The sequence below is a fragment of the Nerophis lumbriciformis genome, linkage group LG03 (genome assembly GCF_033978685.3).
Source record: "Nerophis lumbriciformis linkage group LG03, RoL_Nlum_v2.1, whole genome shotgun sequence".
Taxonomy (NCBI): domain Eukaryota; kingdom Metazoa; phylum Chordata; class Actinopteri; order Syngnathiformes; family Syngnathidae; genus Nerophis; species Nerophis lumbriciformis.
Window position 1 is genome coordinate 30,569,989 of NC_084550.2, and position 13,792 is coordinate 30,583,780.

A 13,792-nucleotide genomic window follows, 5' to 3' on the forward strand; every position below is an offset into this window, starting at 1 on the left:
TATTGGCAGAGGGGTTAGTGCATCTGCCTCACAATACGAAGGTCCTGAGTAGTCTTGGGTTCAATCCCGGGCTCGGGATCTTTCTGTGTGGAGTTTGTATGTTCTCCCCGTGACTGCGTGGGTTCCCTCCGTGTACTCCGGCTTCCTCCCACTTCCAAAAACATGCACCTGGGGATAGGTTGATTGGCAACACTAAATTGGCCCTAGTGTGTGAATGTGAGTGTGAATGTTGTCTGTCTATCTGTGTTGGCCCTGCGATGAGGTGGCGACTTGTCCAGGGTGTACCCCGCCTTCCGCCCGATTGTAGCTGAGATAGGCTCCAGTGCCCCCCGCGACCCCAAAAGGGAATAAGCGGTAGAAAATGGATGGATGGGATGGATATATACAAATATACTGCACTATATACAAATATACTACACTATATACAAATATAATATGCTATATACAAATATACTACACTATTTACAGTATATACTACACTATATACAATATATACTACACTTTATAGAATAGAATAGAATAGAATAGAGTTTTATTGTCATTATTACAGTGAACAGGTTCAAAGAACAACTAAAATGGAGCAGATCCCCTAAGGTGCATACACAGTAATTTAATAATATAAATAGTAAAAAAAAGATAAAAAAGAAGACATGTATCTATATATATGCACATATCCATACATATGCATATATATATATATGTATATATATATATATATATATATATATATATATATATATATATATATATATATATATATATATATATAAATATATACATACATATACACATATAACATTATTGCACATTATAGTCCGAAAAAATCAAAAGACATGACACATGAGGACATGACGAACACATTGTGCTCACTCAGGCCTGTTTAATGCTACTATGGCTCTTGGGTAAAAACTGTTTTTTAGTCTATTTGTGCCCGCTTTTAGCACCCTATAGCGTCTGCCCGAGGGTAGCAGTTCTAGGTGGCAGTGCCCGGGGTGGGATGGGTCTTTCAGGATGCTCGGTGCTTTCCTGAGACAGCGGGAGCTGTACAGGTCAGCCAGGGAGGGCAGGGGACATCCCCAAATATATATATATATATATATATATATATATATATATATATATATATATATATATATATATATATATATATATTTGTCTGTGTTAGCACTTATATTAAAAAAATGACAAAATACTTGTTAATATTTATAATAACAATATGACTAATACTTGTTAATATTTATAATAACAATATGACTAATACTTGTTAATATTTATAATAACAATATGACTAATACTTGTTAATATTTATAATAACAATATGAATAATATTTGTTAATATTTATAATAACAATATGACTAATACTTGTTAATATTTATAATAACAATATGACTAATACTTGTTAATATTTATAATAACAATAAGACTAATATTTGTTAATATTTATAATAACAATATGACTAATACTTGTTAATATTTATAATAACAATATGACTAATACTTGTTAATATTTATAATAATAATATCACTAATACTTGTTAATATTTATCATAACAATATGACTAATACTTGTTAATATTTATAACAACAGTATGACTAATACTTGTTAATATTTATAATAAAAATATGACTAATACTTGTTAATATTTATAATAACAATATCACTAATACTTGTTAATATTTATCATAACAATATGACTAATACTTGTTAATATTTATAACAACAGTATGACTAATACTTGTTAATATTTATAATAACAATATGACTAATACTTATTAATATGTATAACAACAATATCACTAATAATTGTTAATATTTATAATAACAATATGACTAATACTTGTTAATATTTATAATAACAATATGACTAATAGTTGTTAATATTTTTAACAACAATATCACTAATACTTCAATATTCAAGTCACCAATGTAGTATTGATGGCGCTTTTTGAAGGGCTATAGAAGTCAACTTTGATTGATTGATTGATTGATTGATTGATTGATTGATTGATTGATTGATTGACAGTTCCTGAAAGTTTCCTGAAAGTTTCCTGAAAGGTTCCTGCGGTTGGAAAGGGACAATTTTGGTTCTTTGTATTTCACTTTCTCCAAGATTCTTGATTTGTTTTGATCTTCCAAGCCGCTGATTATAGTGTTAATCTCCGCTTGGTGATTGCCTATTGTCTGCACACATGTGAATATTGTCTGCACACACATGTGAATATTGTCTGCACACACATGTGAATATTGTCTGCATGCACATGTGAATATTGTCTGCACACACATGTGAATATTGTCTGCACACACATGTGAATATTGTCTGCACACACATGTGAATATTGTCTGCACACACACATGTGAATATTGTCTGCACACGCATGTGAATATTGTCTGCACACACATGTGAATATTGTCTGCACACACATGTGAATATTGTCTGCACACACATGTGAATATTGTCTGCACACACATGTGAATATTGTCTGCACACACATGTGAATATTGTCTGCACACACATGTGAATATTGTCTGCACACACATGTGAATATTGTCTGCACACACATGTGAATATTGTCTGCACATACATGTGAATATTGTCTGCACGCACATGTGAATATTGTCTGCACACACATGTGAATATTGTCTGCACACACATGTGAATATTGTCTGCACACACATGTGAATATTGTCTGCACACACATGTGAATATTGTCTGCACACACATGTGAATATTGTCTGCACACACATGTGAATATTGTCTGCACGTCATTCCCACCAGTGGCAAATGAACTTTGACCAAGGGGGCGTTCAAAAGTCCGAGAAGTCATCACAGCAAGAACAACCGAGTCTGACGTGCTTCCTGTCTGATGCATGGCAGAGTTTGATGAAGAGTTCACACTTGCTGCTGTGGGACTGACAATGTATTGATCGCAGGGAGAAAAGACAATGTATTGATCGCAGGGAGAAAAGACAATGTATTGATCACATAGAGAAAAGACAATGTATTGATCACATAGAGAAAAGACAATGTATTGATCGCAGGGAGAAAAGACAATGTATTGATCACATAGAGAAAAGACAATGTATTGATCACATAGAGAAAAGACAATGTATTGATCGCAGGGAGAAAAGACAATGTATTGATCGCAGGGAGAAAAGACAATGTATTGATCACATAGAGAAAAGACAATGTATTGATCACATAGAGAAAAGACAATGTATTGATCGCAGGGAGAAAAGAAAATGTATTGATCACATAGAGAAAAGACAATGTATTGATCGCAGGGAGAAAAGGCAATGTATTGATCGCAGGGAGAAAAGACAATGTATTGATCACATAGAGAAAAGACAATGTATTGATCGCAGGGAGAAAAGACAATGTATTGATCACATAGAGAAAAGACAATGTATTGATCGCAGGGAGAAAAGACAATGTATTGATCGCAGGGAGAAAAGACAATGTATTGATCACATAGAGAAAAGACAATGTATTGATCACAGGGAGAAAAGACAATGTATTGATCACATAGAGAAAAGACAATGTATTGATCGCAGGGAGAAAAGACAATGTATTGATCACATAGAGAAAAGACAATGTATTGATCGCAGGGAGAAAAGACAATGTATTGATCACATAGAGAAAAGACAATGTATTGATCGCAGGGAGAAAAGACAATGTATTGATCACATAGAGAAGAGTTTGCAGAAGACTGCTCAAAGTTGCTATTGTGGGAGTGACAAAGTATTGATCGCAGGCAGAAGAGTTTTTAATATTGCAAATGAGATCTCCCGACTGCTAGCTAATGGGAAGATAGCTGCAATCTGCACTCCAAATTGAAAATCTGTATGCTTGTTATCAAGTCTCCTCTGAAAGAAACCTAAAAAATAATGTTTTGTCTGTTTTATTTGTGGTGTTTTTTTACCCGCTTATTTCAGCTGCAAGTGCAAAGATGCAATGACTATTGATCAGTTCTATTGATCTTTGATTGGGCTTCATTTAAAGGTCACTTCTGATGTAAACGTGACTTTTTAATCATGTTGTAACCTTAATAAGCGTCCCTAATCTGGGTAGAGGCCACCACTTTTCAAAGGATAGCGTTGAGAAAAATAGGCTTCACTACACCTCTAAAACCAAATCTTGTACAGTATATTGCCAAAAGTATTTGGCCACCTGCCTTGACTCACATATGAAGTTGAAGTGCCATCCCATTCCTAACCCATAGGGCTCCATCCATCCATCCATTTTCTACCGCTTATTCCCTTTGGGGTCGCGGGGGGCGCTGGAGCCTATCTCAGCTACAATCGGGCTCAATATGACCTTTTGCAGCTATTACAGCTTCAACTCTTCTGGGAAGGCTGTCCACAAGGTTGCTGAGTGTGTTTATAGGAATCTTCCACCATTCTTCTAAAAGCATTGGTGAGGTCTCACACTGATGTTGGTGGAGAAGGCCTGGCTCTCAGTCTCCGTTCTAATTCATCTCAAAGGTTTTGTATGGGGTTCAGGTCAGGACTCTGTGCAGGCCAGTCAAGTTCATCCACACCAGACTCTGTCATCCATGTCTTTATGGTCCTTGCTTTGTGCACTGGTGCACAGTCATGTTGGAAGAGGAAGGGGCCCGCTCCAAACTGTTCCCACAAGGTTGGGAGCATGGAATTGTCCAAAATGTTTTGGTATCCTGGAGCATTCAAAGTTCCTTTCACTGGAACTAAGGGGCCAAGCCCAACTCATGAAAAACAACCCCGCACCATAATTCCTCCTCCACTGAATTTCACACTCTGCACAATGCAGTCTGAATTGTAGCGTTCTCCTGGCAACCTCCAAACCCAGACTGGTCCATCAGATTGCCAGATGGAAAAGTGTGATTCATCAGTCCAGAGAAGGTGTCTCCACTGCTCTACAGTCCAGTGGTGACGTGCTTTACACCACTGCATCCCACGCTTTGCATTGGACTTGGTGATGTATGGCTTAGATGCAGCTGCTCGGCCATGGAAACCCATTCCATGAAGCTCTCTGCGTACTGTACGTGGGCTAATTGGAAGGTGACATGAAGTTTGAAGTTCCGTAGCAACTGACTGTTCAGAAAGTCTTTGCACTATGCTGACCTCTCTGTCAGTTTACGTGGCCTACCACTTGGTGGCTGATTTGCTGTTGTTCCCAAACTCTTCACTTTTCTTATAATAAAGCCGACAGTTGACTTTGGAATATTTAGGAGCGAGGACATTTCACGACTGGATTTGTTGCACAGGTGGCATCCTATGACAGTTCCACGCTGGAAATCACTGAGAGCGGCCCATTTGTTCACAAATGTTTGTAGAATCAGTCTCCATGCCCTAGTGCTTGATTTGATACACCTGTGATTAGTGATTAGGACACCTGGTTCTCATCGTTTGGATGGGTGGCCAAATACTTTTGGCAATATAGTGTAGCTTGGTCAATCATTCCTAGGTCCGCTACAGATAAGGTGACCTGAAGGGGCTTTAGGTACCCACATGGCACACCCAGACTACGCCAAAATACCAAATCCTATTGAAAATATCCATGGAGCGTCTTCTCTCTGGTGTTTGGAGCCATGGCCAGCGGTGCCGTGTGCACACCTTGAAATGAAAAGCAATCAGGAAGAAGGTGAGCAAGAAAATGGATGTACATTAAAAATATAAAGTCACTGCAACTGGCTTTTGAAGATGTCATCTTGCAATATTTTAAATACCAGCATATTGCAAAGACTTTGATGTTTGTGTGACTACTCAATTTATTATTACAACCCAGGAGAGCCGTAGGTGACATCCTCCTTGGTCTCATTTAACGGTGTGACCACCTGACATGGCCAAGGAGTCCCTGGAACATGTTTTGACAGCAGTAGGTGGCTAAATGATGGCCGAGACAAATGAATACGTTTCTTCACTAACATAAATATGAATATGAAGCATTAAATGTATTTTGACATTGTTGCACTCCAATGTTGGCAAAGCCTGAAGGACCACCTCTGTTGTGAACAAAGTATCCACAGCCTGTAGAAATGTAGCAACGTTAGCCCTGAGGTGGGTGCACTTTTCCACGTCAACATCAGTCCTGTTACGTCTCCTCTTTGCCGTAAACAAGCTTGTTCCATGGGAGTCACTCCCCATTGGGCATGGAGTGAACCATCTTGTCACCAACCCAATGTCTGGATTGGTGGATGCGGGGCGGCGAGCTGTGAGGCATTCTCCCCACAGAGAACTTGGAGAAGCACCAACAAAGTAGAAGGAAAAAAGACAAACATTTTGTCTTTAAAGGAGCCCATCAACACTCGGAATGTGACTTTTTGGCTGTGTATGTTTTATTTATTTACTTTTTAACTAAGACACGTTCTTTGTTCCTTTTTATTCATGTGAAATGTTTTTCAAAGCACCGGTACACAAGATGTTTTGTTTTGCTATGTGAGACAGCTGGGGAAATAATATAGTTTTTAGTTGCAGCTACTGATTGTGAATGGAGCTCATGCCGAGCACAGCCATGCTATCAAGAGCAGATTGTCAAATTATTCACCTCCATGGGTGATATCCTGATGTTTGTCACCTCCATGGGTGATATCCTGATGTTTGTCACCTCCATGGGTGATATCCTGATGTTTGTCACCTCCATGGGTGATATCCTGATGTTTGTCACCTCCATGGGTGATATACTGATGTTTGTCACCTCCATGGGTGATATCCTGATGTTTGTCACCTCCATGGGTGATATTCTGATGTTTGTCACCTCCGTGGGTGATATCCTGATGTTTGTCACCTCCGTGGGTGATATCCTGATGTTTGTCACTTCCATGGGTGATATCCTGATGTTTGTCACCTCCATGGGTGATATCCTGATGTTTGTCACCTCCATGGGTGATATCCTGATGTTTGTCACCTCCACGGGTGATATCCTGATGTTTGTCACCTCCATGGGTGATATCCTGATGTTTGTCACCTCCATGGGTGATATACTGATGTTTGTCACCCCCATGGGTGATATCCTGATGTTTGTCACCTCCATGGGGGATATCCTGATGTTTGTCACCTCCATGGGTGATATTCTGATGTTTTTCACCTCCGTGGGTGATATCCTGATGTTTGTCACCTCCGTGGTTGATATCCTGATGTTTGTCACTTCCATGGGTGATATCCTGATGTTTGTCACCTCCATGGGTGATATCCTGATGTTTGTCACCTCCATGGGTGATATCCTGATGTTTGTCACCTCCATGGGTAATATCCTGATGTTTGTCACCTCCATGGGTAATATCCTGATGTTTGTCACCTCCATGGGTGATATCCTGAGGGTCCCACTCAAACCCAGTGTTTATCCCACATCTGGTCATTTGCAATCTGGTCAAAAAGGGTAAAAATGGATGTTATATCGATTGATTGATGAACCTGGCATGCTAGTGTTGTTATTCATATGTACGTCTAATGTTGTGTTGCTAGCTAGTGTTGCTTCGTCTGTGGGCTCCTTCCCCACAATTGCCGAGTTACAGGAAACCAGAGTCCTCCTCAGTAGATGTTTGGGATTTGCATACCAGCGCTAATTATTGTAACTCAGACCAAAGAAACGGACAACAAACCAATGTCCACTGCAGAAGACGCCGGTTCTCAGAGGTATATTACATGTGTCAAGTGGATAAAATACACCTGGGACAAATATATTGTGTACATGAACTGTTCTTGTACATTAATCACAAACAATAGAAGGTCGAGGGCATGGATGTGCAACTCAACTGTTTTGGGGGCCACATTTCCAGAAAGCTGAGGACTGCGGGGCCAGACTTCTCCCTTCACTATTAGTCTCAGTTTGTGTACTTCAAAGATCCAGCGTCCTTTACAGAATATTTTTATTTGGTCGATTTATTTTGTCAGACTTAAAGGAACACTCAGGTGTCTTTAAGAATCCTCTGCAGAAGTGTGAGTATAAACTGGCGGTTGAATAACACAAATGATGACAAAGGGAAGACCTAAAATGGAACTTGGATGAACATTACTAGTACAACTCAAGAAGTTGAAGAAGTAACTAGTGACTGCATCAGAAACCCTTGTAACTTCTAAAAAGGAGAGGACCTTAAGGGGTTCCTTGAAGAACGCCTCAGTTATATAAATCCAAAGTTTGTTGTCTGTTTGCTTGCAGGGTTCTAATGTCAACACAAGTGGCCCAAGTTTCTCTGTCCAACAGGAGTACTCTTCTGTTTTTAGGAACTTGCTGCAAAAATGTTTAGAACTGAACTCGGGGACAATCATGGTGTCATCTCTGGGCCGGGTCTGGCCTCCAGGCTGCCAGTTGAATAGCCCTGACCTGATTTGAGGTCCTGCATGTCAGATCCCATTAGATGGTGCAGGTGCACCAAACGTGCCCTGGACTTCGCAGCCTCTGGTTTGAGTCCAGGGTCAGTGGATTAGTTGCTACTCAAGGATATGATGCCTTGAGGGGCTGGACCGGGTTCCTGCCCGTGGGGATGTCCTGGATTTCAACTGGCTGTGACGTTTGGAGGAGGGAGGCAAGAAAAGTGTACTGAGACATTACTCAAAAAGCCCCTGAAAGGACTCTCTCCAAAGCAAACAGCCAGAGTCCACATCTGAGGAGAGCCTGTTGTGGTCCACAACGCCAGATTCCAGTGGGACCTTGTTTCCACAAATCACTCCTCAACAGTGTAGTGAACTTGTTGCCAAGGTGTGTGTGGGAACTCCTGTATGCATGTGTGTGTGTGTATGCATGATTGATTAGTGAGCAGACTGCTGTGGATTCAGCAATGCAAGCTTTGCACGATCAGAAAGAAGATGAAGGCAGTAAGTATTTCTGTTCCATCCAACACTGCACTTGCTTCTTATTCCATTGTGCAACGGGGATTGTTACATAAACATGATGTACATTCATAAATATATGCTCTACATTCATAAATATATGCTCTACATTCATAAATATATGTTGTGCATTCATAAATAAAGTTAAAGTTAAAGTGCCAATGATTGTCACACACACACTAGGTGTGGCGAAATTATTCTCTGCATTTGACCCATCACCCTTGATCACCCCCTGGGAGGTGAGGGGAGCAGTGGGCAGCAGCGGTGGCCGCGCCCGGGAATCATTTTTGGTGATTTAACCCCCAATTCCAACCCATGATGCTGAGTGCCAAGCAGGGAGGTAATGGGTCCCATTTTTATAGTCTTTGGTATGACTCGGCCAGGGTTTGAACTCACAACCTACCGATCTCAAGGCGGACACTCTAACCACTAGGCCACTGAGTAAATATATGATGTACATTAACAAATATATGCTCTACATTCAAAAATATATGCTGTACATAGGCTCCAGCGCCACCCGCGACCCCGAAGGGAATAAGGGATGGATGGATGGATTAATAAATATATGCTGTACATTCATAAACATATATGCTGTACATTCATAAACATATGATGTACATTAATACTTATATGCTGTACATTCATAAATATATGCTGAACATTCATAAATATATGCTGTACATCCATACATATATGCTGTACATTAAATATATGATGTGCATTAATAAATATATGCTCTGCATTCATAAATATATGCTGTACATTAATAAATATATGCTGTACATTCATAAATATATGATGTACATTAATATAACTCATTCATAACCACAGTTGAAAATTATAATTAAGCCAAAAATATATCCCACACATTGTACACTGTTTGCTCCTTTTTCATTTTATATTTGTATATTGTTGATGTATCTTTATGTTCATAATTCACACTAACGGTATAGGCAAGGGGCCCCAAACCTTTTGACACTGGGGCCACATTGGGTTCAAAGTATTTGGCTGCGTGCCAGGCTATCTGTGTGTGTGTGTGTGTGTGTGTGTGCGTGCAAGCAGAAGCTTGTGGATGGCTACCAAAAGCGCCTTATTGCAGGTGAACTTGCCAAGGGACATGTAAGCAAATATTAACATTGCTGTATGTATACTTTTGACCCTCACATTTTCAGTAGAGCCATAATAAATTCATAAGAGAAGCAAACTTCATGAATGTTTTTTGTGAGCAACAAGTATGTGCTCCAATCACTACATCACAAAAACATAAGAGTTGTAGAAAAGATTGACAGCCATGACATGATGTTCTTTACACGTGTATGTAGACTTTTGACCAGGACTGTATTTATATTTATTTATGACAGTCCTAAGGGTTCGCAGGACCATCCAAGGAAGGCATTGTCGTGAGAAGGTTTAGTCTTCTTTATTATTTCAGTAAGAAAGTCTTTTCCGTGCTTTTCAGCAGCTGCCTTTTCCTCACGTGAGCACACGAATGGTTTTCCTCTCGTCTTCCGTCTTCTTTTCAGCAGCACGTCGCCGTCGTTATCCGCATCAGCCTGTCGTTGCGTCCGCTTCCTTTCTCCGTCTCTCTCCTCCACCTTCACGTCTGTCGCCCTCTTATACAGTGAGAGAGGATCAGCTGATTGTGATCAGGTGCGCGATCCCTGCACCTGGTCACAATTGCGGCGTCGCTGTCGGCTCACACCTTCTCGCCGCTTGCTCGCCGTCCACGCCTCCTCGCCGCCATCTTGGAGCGGGCGCCGTCGGTCCGCCGGCCCCGCCCCCCCACAATATTATATATATATATATATATATATATATATATATATATATATATATATATATATATATATATATATATATATATATATATATATATATATATATATATATATATATATATGTAACTGCTGTGTACCCGTCCCGCCAAGAACCCACACACAGGCTGGATTGGATGATATGGTTCTTTACTGGTAGCTGCAATGAGTGATCAGAAGGCACATACACACAATATGTGGTTAGCACCTCTGCTGATTTCGATGTCATTAGCAGAGAACAGGAAGTCTGCCCAAGTACATAACATCTTCATATTTTTACAATTACATGAAACACAATTACAGATGTGACTTAATACAATGGCTTTTAACAGTATACTTTTTAACGTGTGTGATCGTATAGTGGTTTTAACTTGCTTTTATCTTTACTGGTATTACAATCAATTCAATACAAAATATTTTACTTGGTTTTTAACCAATATCATCCTTTTTTATATATTTATGAAATAGAACATAGAAAAATACAAAATACAATACAAGACATGACACAAATAATTAAATTGACTTTTAGCACCCTCTGGTGGTGACTAGCAAAAATGACAGACCACGTTGTTCGCATGTTAAAATGGCGAACAATACAAATTTAAATATGAGCGTCTTGACACGTAAAACGCACATAGTGCAACAATTATTACCTGCAATGAGTGATCAGAACGCACATACACACAATATGTGGTTAGCACCTCTGCTGATTTCGATGTCTACAGGGGGAAAATAATATCGACTTCAGTGCAAAATAGTAATACATCTGACGTGAGCAACAACCAATTCAAAACGAAAATTCCACAACGTAGCATTTCAACTGCTATTAAATAACTGTATCTTACAATAAATCTCACGTAAACTTTAGTGTAATATATAATATTTTGCGGAGCAATATCAGAACGTGGCTTACCATTAGCAGAGAACAGGAAGTCTGTCAATAAGCTTCCGGTTTGCGGTCATATTTACAGACTTTCAGGTACCAGCAGATGGCGCAATTGGACCTCTCATTGCATAACAAACAATATACATATATTAGCAGGAATTTCACTCAAATAATCAAAGTATTTCTTATACCCGTTACATACACCCCCCTGAAATTCTGCTAAATTTAGGAGTGCAGTGCAAAACTTGAGACAAAAAACAAAAATAATAAGTGCATTACTAGGAATAAAACTGGCGTGCATGTCAGTTCTAAAACTCTCTCAAAAAGGAGTGTGGAAAGAAAGAAGGTGATCAATCTCCTAACTAAACAGACTCAGAGATGCCTGTTACACCTCCGAAATGCAATATGTTGTTCCTGTAGCTTCAAGTTCTACTTAGACTCTTCTTTGGTCAAATACTTTCAGAACTCAAACTGAAATTGCATCTCTAAAGAACTTAAACAAGGCATTAACTGATACTGTGGACGCAGAATCCTCATCTACTACTTGCTTATTCATCTGACAAATAAGGCGTTGTGTAGGGTTCATGAGACTACGATCCCTGAGACCATAACGGCCAGGCTGTGTGCAAATTGCTTGAGCTAAAGGGCCTGGAATGTCACTGTTCAGAAACTCAGTGTCAAGAATGGCTGTCTCAGGAGCATCAGTGTCCGGGGAGTCAATGTCTTGTTGAGGGTCTTTGTCAGGAGAAGCAACGTCTGTGGGGATATTGTCAGGAAGGGACATGTCAGTAGAGTCAGTGTCCAAAGGGGTCACATCTGGATGGACAGTTACGGGAGGGGCAACTTCTGTGTCAGTGACTATATCTTCAGAGCACTGTGGTGGGCCTTCCGCACCATTAACAGCAGCATAGTCAACATCTTCAGGGACTCGCTGACTGTCCTGACTGGACGCGGTGACTGAGAGAGAGTCGGACTGAGCAGCATCAGACCTCCAGTCAAACGAGTCATCCTCCTCTTCAGAATGGACTTCCTCTTCTGAATGGACTTCCTCTTCACCTGTCCGCATCAGCCAGTTGACTGTACGTACATCACTGTCTTCCACCAGATCAGGCACGTCAGGGCATACATCACTTCCATGCGCAGCAGCGTCACATTCAGAGTGCCCAGAGACATTGTCCAGGTCTCTTTCACATGGCAGGAAGCTAACAGAGAGTAGTAGATTCCGGTGAACGACTCTCTCTCTGCCTGTTAGGCAATCCTTGACTCTGTAGACATTGAGTTCAGGTCTAACTGAGATTACTTCATAAGGGGTCGACTCCCATTTGTCCGCAACCTTGCGTTTTCCTGGCACACCTCTGTTGGCAATCAGCACTCTGTCTCCAACGACGAGGGGTGAGCCCTTGACCTTGCGGTTGTACAACTTGGCGTGGCGAGTCTGTTCCCTGAGACTGTTCCTCTGCACAATTTGAGCAGCTTCATGCAGATCCTTCTTCAGTTGGGAAACAAAATCTGAATGACTGACAACAGCGTCATTGGTGAGAGCATGTTGAAACATGACGTCGACAGGGAGACGAGGGATTCTTCCAAACATTAAGTAGAAGGGTGCAAACCCTGTTGTTTCATGCTCTGCGCAGTTGTAGCAGAAGGTAAGTTGCTGCAGCATTTGTGGCCACTTTGCTTTGGACTGAAGGGGAAGAGACCTGATCATATCTCCCAGGGTCCTGTTAAAACGCTCTGTGACACCATTTCCCATGGGGTGATACGGAGTCGTATGGGACTTCTGTACCCCAGCCATCTCTAGAAGCTCCTTAATCAGCTTGCTCTCAAAATTGGCTCCCTGGTCCGAATGGATGCGCCGAGGAAAGCCATAAATTAGAAAGAAGTCATTCCAGAGACGACGAGCGACTTGCCTGGCAGTCTGATTCTTGCATGGGAAGGCGTGTGCCATCTTGGAGAAGTGATCGGTCACAACTAGAACATCCACAGACTTGTTCCCTTGCTCAGCAGTCCAAAAGTCTATGCAGACCAACTCCATAGGCTCAGAGGTGACAGTGTTCTTGAGAGGCGCATGGCTGTGTGGCTCGGGTGTCTTCCCTACTATGCAGCACTGACAAGACTGTACATAGTTCACAACATCCCGTTCCATGCCACTCCAGAAGAATCGTTGCCTCACCAGAGACAAGGTTCGATGCTGGCCTTGGTGACCTGCTGAGTCATGGAGACCTTGGAGGACTTTCTGCTTTAAAGAGTCTGGTACTATGAACTGGAGGATCTTCTTGTTCATC

General features: G+C 40.8%; 2 protein-coding genes across 2 annotated transcripts in view; one reads left to right on the forward strand and one right to left on the reverse strand.

Annotated features, from left to right (window-relative positions):
* The window catches only part of tafa3a (TAFA chemokine like family member 3a), a 140,614-nt gene that overhangs the window by 99,914 nt on the left and 26,908 nt on the right, over positions 1-13,792 (forward strand). The gene's annotated exons all lie outside the window — the stretch shown is intronic.
* On the reverse strand, positions 10,704-13,546 carry LOC133575862 (uncharacterized). The gene is made up of 2 exons (XM_061928744.1): positions 11,275-13,546; positions 10,704-10,781 (listed from the first exon to the last, which is right to left on the reverse strand). The coding sequence occupies exon 1, from the start codon at positions 13,540-13,542 to the stop codon at positions 11,974-11,976; it is 1,569 nt and encodes a 522-aa protein (XP_061784728.1). The 5' UTR covers positions 13,543-13,546; the 3' UTR covers positions 10,704-10,781; positions 11,275-11,973.

Coding starts and splice junctions, on each gene's coding strand:
- LOC133575862 (XM_061928744.1), bottom strand. CDS start 13,542: ATGGAGTTGGTCTGCATAGACTTTTGGACTGCTGAGCAAGGGAACAAG.